Here is a 24893-nt window from a genome sequence, read left to right on the forward strand (position 1 = left end):
GGCTATTAATAACCCACGTCTAGACTTGCAAAAATAAGGACACAACCCTATCTCTGACTCAAATAAAATATGGACTCTCCTAAAACGTAAAGGTATTTGACTTTTACATCTCAATAGATAGCTTTGTCTATTACTTCTAAAACTAACATACGAACTTAAACTTGATCCCTTTAAAAATAGGTGCACCATCTCCTCGTACGTGATCTGCTTGTACGGTGGACCCCATCCACATCCTCTCAAGCAAAGCACGTCTCTAATCTTGCATGGTCTGTTGATGCGATTGACAATCTTTTCTTTACGTGCGAGTGGCAAGAAATCTCTGCATCTTATATTTGATTGGACCAAATAAATCACAAATCCAAAGGTCCCTTGCATCAACGTAGGCTCCACACTCTTTCCAGAAATTAGTGAACTCCTTGCCAAATTGAGTCTGATCGGTTTTGGAAGCAAACTCCTTGCCTTGATTTAATACCCTTTCACCTTGCATGCAAATATGCACGTCTAGGGAATTCTCTTCCTTTAATCCATCGGCATGCGGCAATAATTCATGACCACCAGCATTAGTTGTGGCCATATCACAAGTCGGCCAGTTTGTCTCTCATGTTCTACTCTTCTTTGCCGGAGATCGTACATTCACTTCACGGGTCTTGAACCCAACCGCCTCGCATGAAGACAACAGATGGAGTACGTGGTCGCCGATACGAAATACAAAGGAAGTGGGCAACGGGCGCCGCCGTAGTATAGGTTTAGGGTCCGACCACTATTTTGAATGAAAAATGTTGGAATTGTATTGAATGTGCTCCGGTTTATATAAAAAACCATCGTGTTTGCATGGATTTCGTCCGGTTATTTGAAATGTATGCGGACAACATTGGATGGCTGGCTCCCACATCTGTGTCCGTGGACGGATGCAAGAGCAAATTTGCGAGTCAACGTTGGGAGAGATGCCCTAACTATGCAAAGGCCGGGCGTGTGCTCACTTTGACGCTTCATTTTAAACTAAAATTCACCCTTTGTAAAAAACACACAATGAGGCACATAGGAGGTTGAGATTTAAACGGGTCAATAATAAACTCAATTTTACCAGCAAAAATAAATAAAAAAGAACTCAATTTGATACAATGGCAAGGCCTCGCCCAAATAATCTCGTTGTGGAACTGACAATCCACACGGCATGGAATCTTCAAACACGGTCAGGCGACCAAGACGTAGGAGGCGGCGGTGGCGGAGTCGTCGTCTTCGTCGGCGTCGTCGTCATCGCCATTACTGGGGCGGTTGAGGAATGCGACGAGGAGCAAGACGCAGAAGAAGGTGAGGCAGTTCCGCACGTAACCCATGACGGGGGCTTGAATAACGAAGAGAAGGCAAAAGTAGTAGCCGATGATGGTGCGCAGCACGCTGATCAAGAACCGCATCTGCTCCGGCACCAAGCGGCAAGAAAGAGTGAGCGACAGCATGCATCGGCTGAATCGCATGCATGGAGGAAACGAAACATGGGGTGTACTTACGGAGCAGAAGCCGTGGCGGAGGTAGACGCGGAGCGGCGGGAGGAGGACGGCGCACAGGATCTCCAGGCACCGGCGGCACCGCGAGCCCGGCGCCGTCTCCATCTCCTCCTCCGGTGGATGCCGCTGTCCCCGGTGCAGGTGCTGCTCGCGGTCGCCGGAAGCGGAGGCGGGGGTGGGGCGAGGAAAGGACTGACGGAGCGCTCCTTGCTTCTGTCCATTCGGTGGAACGAAGGGTATAAACTCCTCGACCAGCGACCGACCGCGCGCGCGCTGACTCGTGTCACAATATTTAGATTAGACTAGACATTTCCGACTGTGCCAGTTGCAACTTGAAATTTTTGACCAGGGTTGCAAAGTTAGACCCGTCCAGTCGAGTTTCGGCAGGAGCGAGTCTGTTTTCTCCTAGAGACCAGCTGGGTCGAGGTTTTGGAGATGATCTTTTTTGTTTTTTGAAACCGGTTTTGTAGATGATGGTAACACAGATTTCGTGTCTGGCTCACTAATCACTACGATCGGCGAAGGATGAAACCATTTGACGTCCTGACGGGGGCCGATGTAGCAGAGGATGGTGAGCAACATGCTTATCCAGAACTTCACCTGCTACGTACGCGGCACACACCGGCAAACCATAGCAACCGGGTGAACCGAGCTGCAAATACAGCCCTGCAACTGGCACATCACGGCGTCACAATCACACCCTGATTTACCTCCGTCCGGAATTACATCCATTTCCACGACAACTAATTTCAGACGGACGTCTATTTGCACGACAACTAATTCCGGACGGACAAAGAGAGTACTTGCTCGACTTACCAGAAAACTGAACCAACACCGAAACCTGATACTACATCCCCTCAAAAAACAAAAACAATAAACAAAAGAGAAAAACAAAAACTGATACCACAAATCAGGATAGCAATATGCAGGATTTCGTGTCTGACTCGCTACGATTGGCAAAGGATCAACTTCATCCATTTGTTACTACTGATACAATCGACTAGTTTTTTTGGTTCCAGTGCTGGACACTGCACAAACACGGATGTTGGTAGAATTCAGAAGAACACCACTTGTATGAAGGGTGTATTGACAGACAAGACTATTTCGGAAGGTAAAAAAAGGCACATGATGCATTATTCTCTCAGATAAATATCTGTCATGAACGAGGTTCTACAATACAGATTGTGTTATCAACACCAGGAAGAGAAACAAAGAGCAAATTCTCACAGGCATAAACACTTATTCTACAACTGAGCTTTAAAAGGAATTTAAAAGGTACCACACTAAAGTTTTGTTGTGTAGTTCTTCATATCATACATGATACCTGGAACAGCCTTTTCTGGATGCCATACGTGATTTACTTCGGAAATTGCTATTGTCAAGCAAGTCCAGCGACCGTTGCTGCCAGCAACAAGCAAATTTTTTTTTCTGATCCCACATTTCCATCAAAGACATTTTGCGTATCTTCTCTACCCTGTGGGTATTGCATCAATCATGACAAAAGCCGTAATTGTGCATAAGTTTGAGTCAACCAGGTCATTGCAGTTCCTCCTTATGCTCTTCAGCATTTCCCCATTAAAACATATTGAATCTATCAAGCAGAAGTACATTCTTTCATGAATTAGAGTTTCTATGACTGATTTTGCCATTGGATAGCACTAAGACATGCCAGGAATAGACCATGGCCCATAGACAGTTCGGAGCCTTTGGACCGGAAATTGAGCACACAACATACATCAGTTTTCACAGGGAGTCCTGGTCGCAGCTATACCAGGAACCGACCATGGCCCACATGCTGATGATCATTCAACAAAACAGCCAAAACTACTCCTATTGCGGGCCAACAACTAATTAACAGCATGCCCTTTTGCAAACTCATACAAAACAAGATTTGCTTCAAGTGATCCTCCAAATAGCAGCTAGTATAACCGATCAATTTTAACTTCAAGTTTCTGTAGAGGCCCCCACCCCATTCTCCAGTGGGAGATCTCAGTGGCCATCACAACTAGAAGTCTTGCTTCGCTACGCTGCAATTTTTTAGCTCTTGTTTTCTGAAAAATTGCCCAGAAGGATATGTAATGTGATATGCTAAAAATCAGAATAACAGGCTCCGCAAGGAAAACATTCCTAAAGCATGCGGCATAGCGGGCTTTCCACAACGTCCAAATAACCGCTCCTACACCAACACTACTAAGTTCCTCGATTTTGGATCAAAACTATTGCGGCATCCATGTATGATGTATTATCATCAAAACAAATAGGGGCCGGCAGGGATTAAACGCACACCTCACCACATTTCGTACATATATCTTGCCACTGCACATCTGAAAAAAAGTGATCAATACTCTCATTCTCATCACAGAATGGACATTTAAGCGTTCCCCGTCCATCCTCTATGTTACAAAACGTCTCTGGTTAAAATGTTCTCCTAAAAGTTAACCAGAGAAATACGTTTACTTTTTCAATACAATGATTTGATGCGGCAGCAATTATAATGAGAGTATTGATCACCTTATAGGACAACTAGAATAGTATCACTACAAATATCAGTCAACTGGTACCAAATAACAGCAAGGTCACGCTCTACGCACCTTGCACGTCTCAGCGCCGCCGCATCTCAGCGCCTTCCACGCAAAGCTTCTTCTCCCTGCAAAGCTCCGCCGCCAACACATATTTAGGCATATGGTACCACAACATCTCGGAGCGAACATACGTGTGGGTGGCCAACCGCGACAACCCGATCACGAGCAGCTTGCCCGGGAAGCTGGTCGCGAGCAACACCTCTGACCTCGTCTTGTCCGACTCCGACAGCCGTGTCCTCTGGGCGACGAAGACGAACAACGTCACCACCGCGGGATCAGGTGGCAGAGGTGCGGTGGCGGTGCTGCTCGACACCGGAAACTTTGTTCTCCGGTCGCGGAACGGCACGGAGATATGGCAGAGCTACGATCAGCCGACTGACACCTTTCTTCCGGGATTCAAGCTGTGGGTGAACTACAAGACCCACGTAGCAGCGCGCATCGTTGCGTGGAAGGGCCCTGACGACCCGTCCACCGGCGAGTTCGTCTTGAGCGGCGACACCAGCACGGGCCTCCAGATCCTGACCTGGCGAGGGTCGAGTCTCTACTGGCGCGCCGGGGTGTGGAACGGCGCCACGGCCGCCAGCTTCACCAAATCCTTCTTGTCCCAGATGATCGACGACGGAGAGATGGCCTACTTCACTTACAACAGAGCCAACGACTCGGCCCCGGCGAGGTCGCACTGGAAGCTCGACCACACGGGCGAGGTGATGTTCAGGGTGTGGGTGGAGGGGTCGCCGTCGTCGTCGTGGGTGCCCCTGTTCGAGCGGCCGGGCAAGGGGTGCCTCGTCTACGGCGCGTGCGGGCCGTTCGGCTACTGCGAGGTCAAAGGGGCCGCCCGGGAGTGCAGGTGCCTCGTCGGGTTCGAGCCGGCCGACGGCGGCGACTCCTCCAAAGCAGGGTGCGTGAGGAAGGAGGCGCTGAGATGCGGCGGCAACAACAGTCAACGGAGGTGGAATGAGCTGATAAGGGAGGAAGATGACTCCACCTTGCACGTCTGCTGACTCCTGTGACCATATATACGTCTGTGCCAGTTGCAGTGACTGGCACTGGCACACCACACCAGGGTTGTAAAGTTAGACCCGTCTAGCTAGTCCAGATTTGACAGGAAGCCAAAATGGACCCGTCTGATGACCCAAACTGGCATTGAGGCCAAACGGCCCTTGTTGCTGCTTGATCGATGCGGGGAAACAGAAACCGCAAAGGACACATCATGGCATCACAGGGGCATCAGCAGCAAAGGATGCAGAGTTATCTCCAACTCTTTTTGGTAGGATGGAGTGTCACTTCGAGGGTCGATGAATGTTGTAAATTGAGCTCGGATCACTTGGGCCTTTAAAATAAATACTAAGTCAAAAAGCATATTCTAAAGTTTTCTTAAACTTGAAAAAATATGGAATTGCGCCCTCATTTGTATCCATGTTATATCAACAAGAGATGTTATGTGGTATGAGAGGACTATGTCTGACCATATTATTTTAGAAAAAAAATGGCACATCATACACTATTCTCACAGATAAATAGCTCAAGCGCACCATCATGATCGAGGTTCTACAACACAAATTAATACAGATTGTGCTATCAACACCAAGTAGAGAAAATATAGAGCAATTTCTCACAGGCACAAGCACTAGTTATTCTACAACCTGAAGTTTACAAGCAAAAGGAATTTAAAACGTGTCTGACCAGATCATTTCAGAAAAAAAAACACTATTCTCACAGATAAACATCTTAACTGCACCACCATGAACGATGCTCTACAATACAATCAATACTGATTGTGCTATCAACACCAAGTAGAGAAAATAGAGAGCAATTTCTCACAGGCGCAAGCACTAGTTATTCTACAAACTGAAGTTTACAAGCAAAAGGAATTTAAAACGTGTCTGACCAGATCATTTCAGAAAAAAAAAACACTATTCTCACAGATAAACATCTTAACTGCACAACCATGAACGAGGTTCTACATACAATCAATACTGGTTGTGCTATCAACACCAAGTAGAGAAAATATAGAGCAATTTCTCACAGGCGCAAGCACTAGTTATTCTATAACCGGACTTTACGAGCAAAAGGAATTTTAAATATATCAACGTTACTACAGTTTGTTGTGTTCAATACATGATACCTGGAATAACCATTTCTGAATGTGCCACCATGATTGACTTTGGAAATTGCATTTGACAAGAGCACCCCAGCAATCATTGCCGCCAGCAACAAGCAATTTTTCTGATCCCACCACATCTCTTGTCAAGACATATTGTGCATCTTCTCTGCCCTGTGGGCATGTCATCGATCATGCCAGAAGCAGTAGTTGTGCAAAGTTGAGTCAACCAGATAATCCCAGTGAAGGTGGCCCTCCTGCTTAATTCATGAATTTGACTTTCTATGACTGATTTTGCCATTGGATGGCACGAAAACATGCAATTTTCATCCAAGTATTTCAGTCATCAGATCCCCTATCATCAGAGGCAGAGCCCCTGTCACGGCGAGGAAAGCTATTCTGCTGTGGCTGAGAAATCCAGTGCAGCCCATCGAGCAATTCCGAGTACATCCTCTGGTCCAACGCCCCTCGCTTCCTCTCTTTCAGCTCCTCCAGCAACTGGAACGCGTCCTCTGTCCGCGTAGCTCGGCACAGCTCCTCGAGCAGCGTCCTGTAAGTGATCATGTCCGGCTTCCTCTTGCTATCCAGCATATCCAAAAGCACCTCTCTCGATTCCTCGAACCTCCATTCCAGCGCCAGTGCGGCCACCGCGGACATGTACACGCCGCCGCTGGGCACGAACCCCTTGTCCCTCATCGTCTTGAGATACAGCAACCCGTTGTCGGTCCTGCCCTTCTGGAACATGGCCTTGACGATGTAGCCGTAGGTGAACTCGTTGGGGTCGCAGCCGTAGAGGGGCATTTCGCGGAACACCTTGAGGGCGTCGTCCACCTCGAGGCACCGCCCGTACGCCTTGATGATGAGGTTGAGCAGGTAGGTGTCCGGGACGACGCCCGTGGCCTTCATCTGGCGGGAGAGGGACCTGACGGCGTGGAGGTAGACCAGCGACGCCGGCGGGCGGCGGACGCGGCGGACCACGGTGCTGAGGAGCAGCGTGAAGGTCTCGACGTTGGGGCGGCAGCCGGCGTTGGCCGGGAGGGCGCGCATCTTGTTGAACATGTCGAAGGCGACGGGGAAGAGGCTGCGGCGGTCGCAGCAGAAGCGGAGGCAGGCGTTGAAGAGCTGGAGGTCGGGGGGACAGGCCCCCGCGAGCACGTCGTGGATGAGGTTCTCCGCAGCGACGGGGCGCTTGCCGGAGGAGGCGGCGTTGAGGGCGGCGATGTAGGAGGCCGGCGCGTGGCGGAAGCCCGGGCGGAGCCCCGCCCAGCGGAAGAGCGCGAGCGCGAGGTCCGGGTCCTGCTCGGAGTTGATGGCGTCGGCCAGGTCGCACGCGGTGAAGCCCGGGCGGAGCCGCGTGACCCACGCCGCGAACTGGTCGTCCGGCGGGGAGCGGACGGGGGACCGCGGCTCCCAGGCGGGCGCGGAGCCCTCGGAGTCGCCGAAGAAGGCGGAGGAAGAGGTGGTGCGGAGGTGGTGAGGCTTTAGGAGCCGGATGGCCCGAGGAAGGCGGCGGACGGCGGCGAGGAGCGCCATGGCGGGTGGTCGGCGGCGCGGCGGCGTCTCCCTAAAGCGCAGGAGGAGGAGAGATCGGAGCGACGGTGGAAAGGTCACGCGCACGAGAAAGGCCTCGCCACGCGGGCCGGTGAAAACGGGCCGGCAAAAGAATTAGGCCCAGCGACCCATTTGACAGTACTCAGACTTACCTCAGACCATGGAGATGCTGCCGTCCGTATCGTCGGCCTTCTCGCGGCGCCGTTGACGGCGGAGGCGGTGGGCGAGGGAGACGAGGACCGCGGCGAGGGCGACGCCGAGGAGGTCGGCCGCGGCGTCCCTGAGCGAGGCGCCGGAGGACCCGAAGAGGCGGGTCTCGTCGGCGGCCTCCTTGGCGGCGCCGACGGCGAGCGAGGCGGCGCAGCCGAGGGCCAGCGCGCGGCGGCGGAGGAAGGGGCGGGAGCTCCGTCCGGCGAGCGCGGCGGCGGCGAGGGCGATGAGGAGGCAGGCGAGGACGTGCTGCAGCTTGTCCGGCGCGAGCCACTCGTCGCCCCACTCCATCAGGGACTAGCCGCCGCTGCCTCTGTCGATGCAGTGGAATGTCTTCTCTCTCCGCCTTTGTTAGTGCTTTTACAAAGCAGAACTCCGGTGGAGTGCATTACACATAACGATACGTTTTACTACAAATAGTACTCCCTCTGTAAACTAATATAAAAGCGTTTAGATCACTAAAGTAGTGTTCTAAATGCTCTTATATTAGTTTACAGAGGGAGTACTAGTAAATTCGTGGTGATGCTTTCTAGCTTGCAATCGGATTAGGCAAATCCGACCCCTAAATGTGTGTGGGATGCGTCCGCAGATGATGCCGGTTTGTCCGTCATTTGTTTGTTATTTTAATCACAATCCGTATTTATGAACGCTTAAATTCATACTGGCAACGCAACGATCATTTCATCATACGTACTACTGTACATGTTACATGAACAAACAAGCTAAAAACAAGCAAACTATCCTAATCTATTCGTCGTCATCGGAGATGTAGATGACCCTCCAGGACGGACGGACTAGCCTCGTGGTCATTGGCGGGACGAAACTCCAACTCCTCTTCCTCGTCGTCGAGGTTCGTGAAGAGCCACTCCCGCCTCATGTCGGCGAGGTGGATACGGTGACGGTTCGCAACCACCTCTAATGGATTGGATCTAGTCAAGGATGGCCGCTCGCTTCGCCTCAAACTGCGTTGCTGCCTCGGTGGCTTGGGCGTGTTGGAACTTCATCTCCGCCTCCTCCATGTCCTCTGGGGCCTCCTCCGGTACCTCCTCTTGCTCCGCCACAATTTGAGCAGCGCGGTGTGCCTCCTCGGCAACACGCATCTCTGTGATGATTTTCGCCCGGAGCTTGGACATGAGCATCTTGTAGTAGATTATTTTCTGCAATACAATGTCATAATCAAGGAATGATGACAACATTCCAAAAAGTTGGGAGGGGTAAAAATTCCTCTCCGGAGATGGACGATGGTGATGGAGAGGAAAGAGAAACGTGTCTATAAGTCCCACTCCGACGTCTAGCACGGGTCAGCCCAGTGGGAGGAATAGAGGAAAGGAGAAACTTAAGGGAGAAGGAGAGATATAGGCGATGAAACAATATCAATGAGTTGATGATGACAAGAAACGAGTACACCGAGAAGAGAAAGCAAGAAAAGTTAGAGATGAAGGAGAACTAAGAAAAGAGAGTGAGATAGGATGATATGCTAGAGAGCAGACAATGTCAGAAAGAGATAGAGGGATGTATGCTTGAAATTCAGGAGCGTCGAATGACAACTAAACAAATAGTAGACGAGAATTGGTTTATCATGTTGGATCAGAACATGAACAAAATGTGATTTGTAAATGTCGCCGGTTAAATGCTTCTGTTCACATGGCTTGTTATAAACTATATGCATACTTGCTTGATATGCTAGACATTTAAATTTGAAGAGAATCAAAAGTGTTTAAATGAGAAATAAAAATAAAGCACATCTAGATGTGTCCTAGTTATTGCATATCCATCTAAGTGACTCAATCAAGCATTTATATCAACAATAATGATGTCTCAACATAACAATTGTCACCGCGGTAATTTTATTATAGTCGACAGAAAATATCAAGTCTCATATAACAACGGTTCGTAGCCAATAATCTTGGTTTCACACATATAAAATACTCAACACAAATATAAATTTAACAAATGTCTTTCATATAAATGGAAGAGGTAAAACACTTCCATCGTCTTCACTTGAGTCTTCAAGCCCAGTTGCTGCATAGAATAAATTAAAAATTATGAGAATCAATGTACGGTAAATGAATAAACGAAACTAACATAAACAAAGCAAAAAGACGTACAGTTACATATAAATAGATGAAGTAAAACAGATGCACCGTGCTCACTTCTGTCTTCAAGCCCAGTTGCTGCATAGAATAAATTACAAACTATGAGAATCAATGTATAGTAAATGAAACAACAAAACTAACATAAACAAACAATAGACATACTCTTCATTTTTACTGCATGTGCTCTTGTTATGACCTGGGAGGCTGCATAAGCTACATTTTCGTCCAGATTTCTCGTCAAATGCTTTAGGTCTCTCATTTTTTGTCACATCTGGGCCACCCTTACCGCGACCTCTACTGTTCTGCTTAGGTGCGCCCTTGGTGGAAACCTTTACTGGATCACGAACCAGAATATGATCTCGGTTAGGCTCAAATGGATTATCATTCATGAAGCTTCGCTGACTATCATCTTCATTCCCCTAAACGTCCTTATTCGCTATAATATCATCCAGAGCTGCCATCAACTTGTCGAATAAGAATGGATTACTGCATGCGAGATGAGATGCTTCTGCAGATTTGATGGTCAACTCACTATATCTAGCTCTGTCCTCAGTACTCGACCAACCCCACGCAAACAGATCGCCGGTGCGCTTCACGGGCAGTCCAGCTCTTGCTTTTTTTGAGAACCTTCGCAGGACACAACACCTGGGTATCACATGTAAGTTCAGTGCATTCAAAACATGAAGAATATGCTTGCAAGAAAGCCCTTTGCGAGCCGTACTTTGGCAACTGCACTTTATAGTTTCTGCCGAGTTACCTGGCGTATAGTCCACATTAAATCTGTTATCCCTGTTATTCTTCCACGCAATCACAAATCTCTGACTATCGGTCCCTGTCAGTCTATCAATTACCTCAAGCTCCTGTACCTTCTTCATATCTTGTTGCAACATATAAAGTTTGCCTGCGTGAATGCTTTGGCAGCATACGACTCAATGGTCTCACACTCAATCATTGTTACTGGGACAGTCTGTGAGGCCGTGTAGTCATCATAAGCTTCATTCTCACGGAGGCAAACGATACAATTCTCATAGTGTACAATCATGTTAACGATCGTCATACCATAGTCAAGATGGAGGTGCAGGCTGGAGTTCAAACTCTCACTCCTCTGGTTACTACGCATACCAAGAAAAAACCCACCAGATAAATATGATGCAGCCCAAAGCGTCCTCTTCCTGTACATCCTATGGAGCCATGTTTTCGTTCTCTCCGTCTGCCATTTGCGCACATACAAGGCCCATCTCTCCTCAAAAACTTTATGTGTAGTGGCATAGTACAATAATGCCCTGAACTCCTTCAATGACTTGTGGTTGAGGTGTTTCTGCATATTCTTTCAATATGCCATGAACATAGACGATGCCACACGTCAGAAAGCAGCTTCCTGATAGCCCTGATCATCGCCGCATCTCCATCGGTAATTACATATTTGGGCCTCTTCTGACATTGAGCTTTCAAGAACGTGTTAAGCAACCAAACATATGTAGCATCGGTCTCGTCTGAAACAATGGCGCATGCGAATACCATAGTGCAACGGTGGTTGTTCAAACCCACAAAAGGGATGAACGACATTCCATACATGTGTTGTCGAAGACGACATCATCACCGTAGTCAAGATAATCCCGGCGTGACTGCGAATCACACCAGAACAGGTTTTGGAGCCTGCCTTCAGCGTCAACTGTGTGCTTAAAGAAGAAATCTGGATCTCTGTCCTTTCTGGTCAACATGATTCCTCTGGCAATATCAGCATTGTGACGCCCCCGATTTGACCGTACACTAATCATGCACGCAAATGTGTACGATCAAGATCAAGGACTCACGGAAAGATATCACAACACAACTCTACAAATAAAATAAGTCATACAAGCATCATATTACAAGCCAGGGGCCTCGAGGGCTCGAATACAAGAGCTCGATCATAGACGAGTCAGCGGAAGCAACAATATCTGAGTACAGACATAAGTTAAACAAGTTTGCCTTAAGAAGGCTAGCACAAACTGGGATACAGATCGAAAGAGGCGCAGGCCTCCTGCCTGGGATCCTCCTAACTACTCCTGGTCGTCGTCAGCGGGCAGCACGTAGAAGTAGGCACCTCCGGTGTAGTAGGAGTCGTCGTCGATGATGGCGTCTGGATCCTGGGCTCCAACATCTGGTTGCGACAACCAGGTAGAAGGGATAGGGGGAAAAGAGGAAGAAAGCAACCGTGAGTACTCATCCAAAGTACTCGCAAGCAAGGAGCTACACTACATATGTATGTATTGGTATCAATTGGAATAAGGCTATCATATGTGGACTGAACTGCAGAATGCTGAAATAAGAGGGGGATAGCTAGTCCTTTCGAAGACTACGCTTCTGGCAGCCTCCGTCTTGCAGCATGTAGAAGAGAGTAGACTGAAGTCCTCCAAGTAGCATTGCATAGCATAATCCTAACCGATGATCCTCCCCTCGTCGCCCTGTGAGAGAGCGATCACCGGTTGTATCTGGCACTTGGAAGGGTGTGTTTTATTAAGTATCCGGTTCTAGTTGTCATAAGGTCAAGGTACAACTCCAAGTCGTCCTGTTACCGAAGATCACGGCTATTCGAATAGATTAACTTCCCTGCAGGGGTGCACCACATAACCCAACACGCTCGATCCCATTTGGCCGGACACACTTTCCTGGGTCATGCCCGGCCTCGTAAGATCAACACGTCGCAGCCCTACCTAGGCACAACAGAGAGGTCAGCACGCCGGTCTAAATTCTATGGCGCAGGGGTCTGGGCCCATCGCCCTTTGCACACCTGCACGTTGCGAACGCGGCCGGAAGCAGAACTAGCCCCCTTAATACAAGAGCAGGCTTACGGTCCAATCCGGCGCGCGCCTCAGTCGCTGACGTCACGAAGGCTTCGGCTGATACCACGACGTCGAGTGCCCATAACTGTCCCCGCGTAGATGGTTAGTGCGTATAGGCCAGTAGCCAGACTCAGATCAAATACCAAGATCTCGTTAAACGTGTTAAGTATCTGCGAACGCCGACCAGGGCCAGGCCCACCTCTCTCCTAGGTGGTCTCAACCTGCCCTGTCGCTCCGCCTCAAAGTAACAGTCGGGGGCCGTCGGGAACCCAGGCCCACCTCTACCGGGATGGAGCCACCTGCCCCTTCAGCCCCCATCTCCGAACAGTATCACAGGTAAGGTAACTGTGTAAAGTATATTGTATATGCCCGTGATCACCTCCCGAAGTGATCACGGCCCAGTAGTATAGCATGGCAGACGGACAAGAGTGTAGGGCCACTGATGGAACACTAGCATCCTATACTAAGCAGTAGGATAGCAGGTAATGGTAACAACAGTAGTAGCAATGACAGGCTATGCATCAGGATAGGAATAACGGAAAGCAGTAACATGCTACACTACTCTAATGCAAGCAGTATAGAGGAGAGTAGGCGATATCTGGTGATCAAGGGGGGGGGCTTTCCTGGTTGCTCTGGCAAGAGAGACGGGTCGTCAACACCGTAGTCGTACTGGGTAGCAGCGGCGTCGGTCTCGGTGTCTAGCGAGAGAAGAGGGGGAAGAAACAATAAATATTAAGCAAACAGATGCATAGCGATGCATGACATGACAAGTATCGGTGCTAGGGGTGCCCTAACGCGGTACGAGATGGTACCGGTGAAGGGGGAAAACATCCGGGAAAATATCCCCAGTGTTTCGCGTTTTCGGACAGATGAACCGGAAGGGGAAAGTTGCGAGTTCGCTATGCTAGGGATGCGTGGCGGACGAACAGGCTGCGTATCCGGGTTCGTCTCGTCGTTCTGAGCAACTTTCATGTACAAAGTTTTTTCATCCGAGCTACGGATTATTTTATATTAATTTATAAAGATTTAATAATTATTGGAATTATTTTATTAATTTAATTAGAAAAGCTATTATCATGTCAGCGTGATGTCATCATGAAGTCAGCAGGGTCAAAGGTGGACTAGGTCAAATTAACATGTGGGCCCCATTCGTCATAGGCTCAGACTAACTAATCAATGTTAATTAGCTTAATTACTAGATTAGGTTAACCCATTTAATTAGTTTAGTTAAACATGATTAATTAACTTAATTAATTTAGTTAGTTAATTAATTAATTAGTTAACATTTTTATTTACTTATTATTTATCTATTTATATTTATTTTTAACTCTCTCTTTTTTTTATTGTTCTGGGCGGGCCCCGTTCGTCATAGGCATAGGGGCCAATAGCGGGCGACGGGCAGGCGGGCAGCGGGCGCAACCCGTACGGGGTCGAGCCCGCTCGCGAGGCAGCGGGGCGAGGCCGCGGCGATGCGCGGGCGGCCACCGGAGGCCGTTCGGGCGGCAACGAGCGGCGAGACCAGTAGCGCGGCGGGCCATCGCGGTAAGAGCGAGCGGTGATGGGAGGAGAAGGAGAGCGGGGGTGCGTGGTCTCAGATGGGGTCGGCGCGGTCCGACGCAGGTAGCAGCAGCACAGCCGCAGGCATCGGACGACGGGGCAGCATGCCAAGGGGGAGGCAGAAGCACGCAGTGCAAGCGGGGAGCACCAGGCGGCGCTGGCCGTGGCGGACGCGGCTACGGCTCTAAGCAGCAGCAAGCGCGAGTGGGGGGGGCTGGGCGAGCAGGGGACAGCCACAGGGGCGCACGAGGGGGGGAGGCGCGGTGGCGCGGGCCATGCGACGCATGAGGCCACCACGGGCGGGCGACGCAAGCAGCGGCGGGGGGGAAGAGGAGGCCGAGGGCCTCACCGGGTCGTAGGGACTAGGCAACAGGGGGGGCGAGGAGGAGGGCGAAGACGACGCGGTGGAGAGGAAGCAGGCCGGCGAGGGCGCCCTCCGTCGAGGTCCAGCGGTGGGGGGCGTCGAGAGCGAGGGCGTCGCGGCGACCTCCTCCTCCGTTCCCGATCCAATCGGGGAGAGAGGAGATATTTTCATGGGGGGAGGGTGGGGGGAGTGGGAACGAGTTATTGCTGCGGGGTGGGCTGGTCTGTTGGGCTTGTAGAGGCTAGCTGGGCCTGTTGGCCCAATTGGCCAAGGGGTCTCCTTTTGTTTTTTGTTTGTTTGTTTGTTTTTTTGTTTTCTTTTATTATTTCTTTCTTTTTTGTTTTAATTCAATTTAAAATATTTATGCATTTTATAAAACTGTATCTTCTACACCATAATTATCTATGTAATATTTAGTACAAACCGAACATTTTATTTTAATATTTTAAAACTTTTGTCATTTGACTTATTTAGGATTTAAATTTGAAACGGTTTTGAATTAATCCAAGATTAATTACAGTGACAGAGGTGACATGTCACCATTAACGTGAGATCACTGTAGCCTAATTACCCGGGCGTCACAATTCTCCTCCACTACAAGAAATCTCGTCCCGAGATTTAAGAGGTGGTGTAAGGGGGAAATTTGTGGTTGTGAAATTCTAACGGATCTTCTCGGTCTTGGTTGCTCTTCTCGAAGAGGTCGATCCCTTACATGGACGTCTTCATTTCTCTGCTTCATCGCATCATGATGAAATTGTCGTCCTTTCTTCAGGATGTCCATCGTTCTTACGAAAGAATAAAGGGTGGTTATTCCGAGAGAGCAGACCTCTACAAGGTTGACTACCTGGTCGATAACATCGGGGAAGGTGGTAGAAAGTAACTCTCGAACAGAAACTGAAGAAAATATCGAGAGCAAGGTACGAAGGTGCAATAAGAAGTTTTCAAGTGGATAGGCAATCATTTGTTGCCTGATACGAAATGTGAAAGGGGTTCAGAGCAATGGGAATAAGTATTGCGCCTGATACCAGAATAGATCACTAGGCAGGTGGCCCGTGAATTACATACGAAGTCAAGCGTGGGGAATAAGTTTGACAACAGGGTGTACAGGAGAGTCAGGTTTCGATCCTGTGGAACTGTGGGTTATGGGCCCACCATGTGGGGTAAAAGTAGGAAGGGCGGTGATGCCTTGCACGATCATGTAGATACGGCATGTCAGAGGGTAGCCTGCCAGTGGTGTTGGCAACAGCGTCGGTACCAAGGGCGAGGGACGAAGAGAACCATTTTCCTGCTCGTTGAACGAGGCGGACCAATAGGCAAAGTTCTCATCCATCGGTGGCTACCGGAATGTCATAAACAATAGTAACAGGGTCTTGCTGACAGAATTGTACACCGATGTGTTTACATGAGCAGAAGAATCTTACTGTTTAGATCATATAGATCACAAGAAAGGTTAAACAAACCAATGGAAAGGAAAATGTGATCCTCAGGTTAAACAGAACAATGGAAAGGAAAAATGTGTTTAAACACATCTTTCAGGGGTATATCCTTCCCAAGGACAAGCAGAGCATGATATCCATGATAGGATATAACGTAGAAAAACTCTTTAGGTAGGGGAGAGAAATTTCATGACATTACCCATACAGCGGTGTTTGGATAATTTAGCAGGAAACATTTAGCATTGGCTTCAAATGTCCTTGTTGAAAATCGGAGTACCACAAACATGCTTCGAGATAGCATTGCATGGTCTTCAAGCAAGTTCAGACTTTGGAAACAAAAAGGGTCCATCAGGAAGAACTTATAGAATAAGTCTTACAATTTCCTCATGGAAGAAAGGATAGCCTGGCTGAAAAGGGAAACTATAACAATTGGGCCTCCGGCCAGGTGTGCTAGGCATGACATCACCTTACCGGGTCACATAAGGACCATTGTTGTAACTCTTGGAAATATGTTCCAACCATCATATCTGACCTAGATTCAGATCTGATTAGTGCTAGGATACCTCCGACTTAGTAAGCCTGAGAAGAAAAAGTGCAACACAATTGACGAGATGACAATGTAAGATTCTCGGGAAATGAACTATGAAGTGATTTCCGTTAACAAGAGTTCATAATTAATCCAAGGAGAGGACAAGGAGGTGTCTGGTGAACTCAACGGCAATTCATCGAGATTTCCAAAAGATGGATTTCCACAATTGAGTGAACAAGGAGATAACATTTGTCAGATCAAATGATATAAGGAAGTATGCTCACGGAAAACATACACAATTAAACATTGGTTGAAAGGTGCGCCCAAAATATGGGTGGGTTGCACGACCAATGTCAGAAAGGTGATTCAATAATCAATAGTCTAAGAACGAACGGCCGACCATTAACTTCAAAGCAATAGGGTTGCTAGAAGTTCTGAATTCGCATGTCATAGTTCAATTGACGGTTTTTCTGGTTAGAAACAACACGGGGACCAAGGAGCAAACGGATATGGCAAGGAGTATCACTTGTATCTAGAATTCTTAAGAGGTGGTGAAATTCTCACGACATTCTTGACATAAAAGATGGTAATACTCCAAGGTAAAGAACTAATGTTGAATAGCAAGGATCTCAAGGTATATCACGAAACACGAACAAGTTTGTGTTGAACGGAAGGCAATAAAGTGGTCGATGATAACACAAATCATCGAGGGCAAGGATGGTACTTCTCATCATGAATTCAATTGATATCCTGGAAGGGGTCAAAATGTTGATGATGGCCACGACACACTTGTCGAGGGGGTTTCATGAGGGTATAATCGATCGTCGATGACATCAAGCAAAAGGAAGGGTGAAGCGAAAGTTACCAGAACCATGGGTATGAAACAAGCTCGAAATCAAGTTTGCTATTCAAGGAGAAATGATATGACAAGGAAGATCGACGTAAGATTAGCTCATTGTCGAAATTTGTGCTCCGTGAATAAGGACCAGGTAGCACAGTTAAAATCATCACAGTAATGATATAGCCAAATAGGGTAGGAAGGATATGATCGGGTACAAACTCGTAAGTAAAGAAGATTACCAAAGGTTGTCGAACTGTAGTGCGGACTTGGTTCAGTTACCGGTTTTTGAGTGTTTAATAACTCAGAGCCCGTGAAAAATTTGGACTCAGTGAGAATGTAGTACTTGATGAGGAACTCATAAGAGGTTATGTAGTACTTGATATTATCGAGGTACCATGGTGTAATACTCGATGGAAGATCAAAGTAAAGGTTGGACTAGTGTATTAATCCACAGAAGGCAAGTGCTTAAACTTGCTCGTGAAATGGGGTCAAAGAAGAACATATGGTCGAAACCACAATTGCAGAAGGCCGGATCCCAGATATAAGAACTTATACCAAGGGAAAAAATTAATTTAAGAGAAGCTTTAATGATAAGATCTACATCGTGTCCATGGGCATGAACACAAAGTTCAAGGTCGACTCCCACTTCTTCAATGCATAACCTTTCATTCACTGCTCTAGATAAAAATGATTTCAGTGTCAAAACCTACCTGGTGAATTACCAGAGGAGTATGACCCGTGAAAACTTTCGGGTTCACACAGAATAAGAAAGGCATAGGTTCAACCCATCAGGGTATCGTGGAAACATGTACCACAAGCTTCAATAGTAAATACCACAAGCTCGAAAGCAGAGCATGGTTGGTCAATCAGAGGATAGGATTTACCAATGGAGAAAGAACTTCCAAAGGGATTGAATAAGAAGGATGCTATCGGATAAAAACCAACAAAGGATCCGGTGGTCCTCAAAGGATCTGATGTGAGCATCGGTACTTAACCAGAGGAAGAAACATTGCAAGGCGATCAGACTATAGAAACAACTGACTAATTCAAAGCTCAAATACAAAAGAATTATGGTTTCCGACCAAGGGATCGGAAGCAAACACTCTGATTAAGGATGGATAAGTTGCGTATGCTTACGGGTACAATCGATGGCAATCCGATTGGTCGAGAATCAGCTCATGTTTAAAATGATGTCTGAGCCGGAAGGATAAATCCTGAGGATTGCAAGCATTCGCAACCATATTGGATCAAAGACTCAAAATGACAATGACAAGGGATGCCAATAATGATTACGGGACTTATGGGATTAATCATAATGCAAGCAAGTAAGAATTTCAAGGGCAATAAGCTGCTAAGGATTTTCGGAAGATCGAATATTATCTCGAAGACCTTAGTGAAACACCTAAACAACTGGGGATGAGCGGATACTCGGTAGGTGCGAGAATTTATCCATAGGGGCATTCAGGCGGCAAAGAACTGCAAGGCAGTAGGCACAAAGTATTCTCGGAACAATAGAGAGAATTTCGGGGTATCTTGCAATAACAAGATCAGCTAGGAATAAAATTAAGGACGGCTGGTGTATCTATTTATCCATAGGGATAATTCAGTGGTAGGGAATTGCAAAGGCGGTGGGCACAAAGTCTCAAGAGAACATCGGAGAGTATCTTCAGAATCTTCTGGTGCAGCATGCGATCATCTGTGATAAGGGGCTCTCCGGGAGAAAGTAGTTACGAGAACCTAGAGTCAGATTTAGTAAAATCATTTAACCCGAATAGAAGAGAGATCAGAGTCCTAGAGTATAGATGAGGAATAAAAGATCCTAAAACCACCCAGATGGCGACGTGGGCCCGTAAGGCACACAGCCATGTTAGTAAAAAGTTTTGTAATGTCTAGACTCGACTTTAGCCAAGGAGTGTGGAAAGGGGATTCCTACAAGCAGTCGGCTCTGATACCAACTTGTGACGCCCCCGATTTGACCGTACACTAATCATGCACGCAAATGTGTACGATCAAGATCAAGGACTCACGAGAAGATATCACAACACAACTCTACAAATAAAATAAGTCATACAAGCATCATATTACAAGCCAGGGGCCTCGAAGGCTCGAATACAAGAGCTCGATCATAGACGAGTCAGCGGAAGCAACAATATCTGAGTACAGACATAAGTTAAACAAGTTTGCCTTAAGAAGGCTAGCACAAACTGGGATACAGATCGAAAGAGGCGCAGGCCTCCTGCCTGGGATCCTCCTAACTACTCCTGGTCGTCGTCAGCGGGCAGCACGTAGAAGTAGGCACCTCCGGTGTAGTAGGAGTCGTCGTCGATGATGTCGTCTGGATCCTGGGCTCCAACATCTGGTTGCGACAACCAGGTAGAAGGGATAGGGGGAAAAGAGGAAGAAAGCAACCGTGAGTACTCATCCAAAGTACTCGCAAGCAAGGAGCTACACTACATATGTATGTATTGGTATCAATTGGAATAAGGCTATCATATGTGGACTGAACTGCAGAATGCTGAAATAAGAGGGGGATAGCTAGTCCTTTCGAAGACTACGCTTCTGGCAGCCTCCGTCTTGCAGCATGTAGAAGAGAGTAGACTGAAGTCCTCCAAGTAGCATTGCATAGCATAATCCTAACCGATGATCCTCCCCTCGTCGCCCTGTGAGAGAGCGATCACCGGTTGTATCTGGCACTTGGAAGGGTGTGTTTTATTAAGTATCCGGTTCTAGTTGTCATAAGGTCAAGGTACAACTCCAAGTCGTCCTGTTACCGAAGATCACGACTATTCGAATAGATTAACTTCCCTGCAGGGGTGCACCACATAACCCAACACGCTCGATCCCATTTGGCCGGACACACTTTCCTGGGTCATGCCCGGCCTCGTAAGATCAACACGTCGCAGCCCTATCTAGGCACTACAGAGAGGTCAGCACGCCGGTCTAAATCCTATGGCGCAGGGGTCTGGGCCCATCGCCCTTTGCACACCTGCACGTTGCGAACGCGGCCGGAAGCAGAACTAGCCCCCTTAATACAAGAGCAGGCTTACGGTCCAATCCGGCGCGCGCCACTCAGTCGCTGACGTCACGAAGGCTTCGGCTGATACCACGACGTCGAGTGCCCATAACTGTCCCCGCGTAGATGGTTAGTGCGTATAGGCCAGTAGCCAGACTCAGATCAAATACCAAGATCTCGTTAAACGTTGTTAAGTATCTGCGAACGCCGACCAGGGCCAGGCCCACCTCTCTCCTAGGTGGTCTCAACCTGCCCTGTCGCTCCGCCTCAAAGTAACAGTCGGGGGCCGTCGGGAACCCAGGCCCACCACTACCTGGATGGAGCCACCTGCCCCTTCAGCCCCCATCTCCGAACAGTATCACAGGTAAGGTAACTGTGTAAAGTATATTGTATATGCCCGTGATCACCTCCCGAAGTGATCACGGCCCAGTAGTATAGCATGGCAGACGGACAAGAGTGTAGGGCCACTGATGGAACACTAGCATCCTATACTAAGCAGTAGGATAGCAGGTAATGGTAACAACAGTAGTAGCAAGGACAGGCTATGCATCAGGATAGGAATAACGGAAAGCAGTAACATGCTACACTACTCTAATGCAAGCAGTATAGAGGAGAGTAGGCGATATCTGGTGATCAAGGGGGGCTTTCCTGGTTGCTCTGGCAAGAGAGAGGGGTCGTCAACACCGTAGTCGTACTGGGTAGCAGCGGCGTCGGTCTCGGTGTCTAGCGAGAGAAGAGGGGGAAGAAACAATAAATATTAAGCAAACAGATGCATAGCGATGCATGACATGACAAGTATCGGTGCTAGGTGCCCTAACGCGGTATGAGGTGGTACCGGTGAAGGGGGGAAAAACATCCGGAAATATCCCCGGTGTTTCGCGTTTTCGGACAGATGAACGGAGGGGGAAAGTTGCGTGTTCGCTATGCTAGGGATGCGTGGCGGACGAACGGGCTGCGTATCCGGGTTCGTCTCGTCGTTCTGAGCAACTTTCATGTACAAAGTTTTTTCATCCGAGCTACGGATTTTTATATTAATTTATAAAGATTTAATCATATGGAATACTTTATTAATTTAATTAGAAAAGCTATTATCATGTCAGCGTGATGTCATCATGAAGTCAGCAGGGTCAAAGGTGGACTAGGTCAAATTGACATGTGGGCCCCATTCGTCATAGGCTCAGACTAACTAATCAGTGTTAATTAGCTTAATTACTAGATTAGGTTAACCCATTTAATTAGTTTAGTTAAACATGATTAATTAACTTAATTAATTTAGTTAGTTAATTAATTAATTAGTTAACATTTTTATTTACTTATTATTTATCTATTTATATTTATTTTTAACTCCTTTTTTTTATTGTTCTGGGCGGGCCCCGTTCGTCATAGGCACAGGGGCCAATAGCGGGCGACGGGCAGGCGGGCAGCGGGCGCAACCCGTACGGGGTCGAGCCCGCTCGCGAGGCAGCGGGGCGAGGCCGCGGCGATGCGCAGGCGGCCACCGGAGGCCGTTCGGGCGGCAACGAGCGGCGAGACCAGTAGCGCGGCGGGCCATCGCGGTAAGTGCGAGCGGTGACGGGAGGAGAAGGAGAGAGGGGGTGCGTGGTCTCAGATGGGGTCGGCGCGGTCCGACGCAGGTAGCAGCAGCACAGCCGCAGGCATCGGACGACGGCGGCAGCATGCCAAGGGGGAGGCAGAAGCACGCAGTGCAAGCGGGGAGCACCAGGCGGCGCTGGCCGTGGCAGACGCGGCTACGGCTCTAAGCAGCAGCAAGCGCGGGAGTGGGGTGGCTGGGCGAGCAGGGGACAGCCACAGGGGCGCACGAGGGGGGGAGGGCGCGGTGGCGCGGGCCATGCGACGCATGAGGCCACCACGGGCGGGCGACGCAAGTAGCGGCGGGGCGAGGGGAAGAGGAGGCCGAGGGCCTCACCGGGATTCGTAGGGACTAGGCAACAGGGGGGGCGAGGAGGAGGGCGAAGACGACGCGGTGGAGAGGAAGCAGGCCGGCGAGGGCGCCCTCCGTCGAGGTCCAGCGGTGGGGGCGTCGGGCGTCGAGCGAGGGCGTCGCGGCGACCTCCTCCTCCGTTCCCGATCCAATCGGGGAGAGAGGAGATATTTTCGTGGGGGGGAGTGGGGTGTCGGTGGAGAGTGGGGGGAAGTGGGGAACGGTTTATGGGTGCGGGGTGGGCCGGTCGGTTGGGCTGGTAGAGGCTAGCTGGGCTTGTTGGCCCAATTGGCCAAGGGTCTCCTTTTGTTTTTTTGTTTGTTTCTTTTTTTTGTTTTCTTTTATTATTTCTTTCTTTTCTGTTTTAATTCAATTTAAAATATTTATGCATTTTATAAAATTGTATCTTCTACATCATAATTATCTATGTAATATTTAGTACAAACCGAACATTTTATTTTAATATTTGAAAACTTTTGTCGTTTGATTTATTTAGGATTTAAATTTGAAACGGTTTTGAATTAATCCGAGATTAATTACAGTGACAGAGGTGACGTGTCACCATTAACGTGAGATCACTGTAGCCTAATTTCCCGGGCGTCACAAGCATCACCCTGTGCAAGCAATTTCATCTTCTCCCTGTAGCACATGTCGTACAGCTTTGTTCTCTGAAACGGTGACTTTGCATACAAGCCATTCCTGCTAACGATGTTGTCAAAAATAAGATGTTTTCTTATCTCAACTCCTGCATAGCTAAGATCTCTGCTCTCTCAAATGCTTTGATCTGATTATGATTTGGAGGAAAGGGACTTCGTCCGGTCGTGCAAGAATGTGGCTGTGATCATCGAAGAAACCGCTAACATACCAAAGATTAAGCTTTTTATCAAGCTTAACTGTCAAATGGGCTTAGTAGAAGAATCGACTCTCCGGTCTAAGCCTGCGGGTCCGGCCTTTCATGGTACAGAACTTGGCCTGTCATTTTCCTGTGGCGGAACAGGATACCTCCTCAAGCGCGCAGTCCTTGCGCGATCCTTTGAATGGTTTATCGAGTCCTTCCTGATGCTGAACCCACGTTCTCTCGCATGCTTGTTGTAGAACGTGTACACCTCATCTAATGACCTAAATGTTTTGCCATCACTTTCCAATGCCTATCAAGCGACTCTTGCTGATATTCATCATAGCCCATGTCAAGGTTAAACTGATCATCATCACTGTGCTCATCGTTCCCACTAGGACCACCAACACCTCCCTGCAAAATATGACATATAACCTTGCATGTTAATCTGTTCTTGTATTGTTACTTACCATAAATAATGTAAAAACTTACTTGGCTAGCACTCCTACTACGAGATGCATCGACCTCGCTCTTGGCATTGTCATCATCTATATTATTACGCTTATTGTCACCATTAGCATTTATCTGTGCACATTTAAAGTAAAATAAGTGGTAATACATTTTTAATGTCAATCATTGCCCTACAATTTTTTCAACGTACCTGGCTCGCACTATCTGCATAAAATTGTTCATCTATATCATATTGCTCATCGTCATCATTGCCATGTAGTTGTACAAATTTAAAAGACATGTAAGTGTCAAAGAACTAGTTTCTATTCAATATGTTTTGGTCAACATTCAAGGCACTTACATTACCACTGTACGATTCATCCTGACTCATATAGTTGTCATCGGGAGGTTGGTTCGCATTCAATGACGAGGATCCATTATCGCTACCGAAATCATCACTGGCGTATCCGGTTTCTTGCTCCATCTATACACATACAAATAAGGTGTGAGATCAATGCCAACATTCCATAACATCATCGCGAATACAGTAAATTCATCAACAATGACATGACTATGTGTCATGCATACAAATTTGAATGTATAAAATCATTAAGAGGTCATTAAGAGGTCACTACTCTCTTATTTAGCCAAGTAGGGAATCATTTTGCATAAAAAATGCAATGGACAAATCAAAAAGAAAAAAAAGAGCCAGAGAACCTACTCTCCGCCGTTGAGGGGTCCTCGCCTGGGGTCGACGCCGATGCGCTGCTGCCACCCACGTCCTGGAGGGCGCGTACCAGGACAGAACGTTGACGCGGGAGCGCTGGGCGTTTCACCGGCGACATGGCGCGTGGGTGACTACGGACGCCGCCCGTGCTCGCGACTAGACGGGCACGTCGGGGTCGACGTCGTGACGGCGGTGGACCACGGCGGCGTTGATGCCGCTAGGGTTTCCTAGGTGGGGATGGGGTGTCGGTTTCACGCAACACCGGCGACACGGCACGTGGGTGACTACGGACGCTGCCTGACGTCGTGACGGCGGTGGACCACGGCGGC

At 48.2% G+C, this 24893-nt stretch overlaps 3 protein-coding genes and 1 pseudogene across 3 annotated transcripts; all 4 read right to left on the reverse strand.

The window, feature by feature from the left end:
* Positions 1-978: 978 nt before the first annotated feature.
* On the reverse strand, positions 979-4042 carry LOC125519945. The gene is made up of 2 exons (XM_048684725.1): positions 1509-4042; positions 979-1415 (listed from the first exon to the last, which is right to left on the reverse strand). The coding sequence occupies exons 1-2, from the start codon at positions 1608-1610 to the stop codon at positions 1194-1196; spliced, it is 324 nt and encodes a 107-aa protein (XP_048540682.1). The 5' UTR covers positions 1611-4042; the 3' UTR covers positions 979-1193.
* A 1961-nt stretch (positions 4043-6003) lies between these two features.
* On the reverse strand, positions 6004-7736 carry LOC125519943 (pentatricopeptide repeat-containing protein At3g25210, mitochondrial). Its single transcript, XM_048684722.1, has one exon. The coding sequence runs from the start codon at positions 7719-7721 to the stop codon at positions 6528-6530; it is 1194 nt and encodes a 397-aa protein (XP_048540679.1). The 5' UTR covers positions 7722-7736; the 3' UTR covers positions 6004-6527.
* A 156-nt stretch (positions 7737-7892) lies between these two features.
* Positions 7893-8365, reverse strand: LOC125519944. Its single transcript, XM_048684723.1, has one exon. The coding sequence runs from the start codon at positions 8238-8240 to the stop codon at positions 7893-7895; it is 348 nt and encodes a 115-aa protein (XP_048540680.1). The 5' UTR covers positions 8241-8365.
* Positions 8366-8878: 513 nt separating this feature from the next.
* LOC125518482 lies at positions 8879-24682 on the reverse strand (annotated as a pseudogene).
* Positions 24683-24893: the final 211 nt, after the last annotated feature.

Source organism: Triticum urartu, chromosome 7, assembly GCF_003073215.2.
Source record: "Triticum urartu cultivar G1812 chromosome 7, Tu2.1, whole genome shotgun sequence".
NCBI classification, from domain to species: Eukaryota; Viridiplantae; Streptophyta; class Magnoliopsida; order Poales; family Poaceae; genus Triticum; species Triticum urartu.

Excerpts from the sequence above, each read along its gene's own strand:
- LOC125519944 (XM_048684723.1), bottom strand. The coding sequence starts at position 8,240 with ATGGAGTGGGGCGACGAGTGGCTCGCGCCGGACAAGCTGCAGCACGTC.
- LOC125519943 (XM_048684722.1), bottom strand. The coding sequence starts at position 7,721 with ATGGCGCTCCTCGCCGCCGTCCGCCGCCTTCCTCGGGCCATCCGGCTC.
- LOC125519945 (XM_048684725.1), bottom strand. The coding sequence starts at position 1,610 with ATGGAGACGGCGCCGGGCTCGCGGTGCCGCCGGTGCCTGGAGATCCTG. Across the intron at positions 1,416-1,508 it reads TCCGCCACGGCTTCTGCTCC|ATGCGGTTCTTGATCAGCGT; the intron begins GTAAGTACACCC and ends GTGCCGGAGCAG.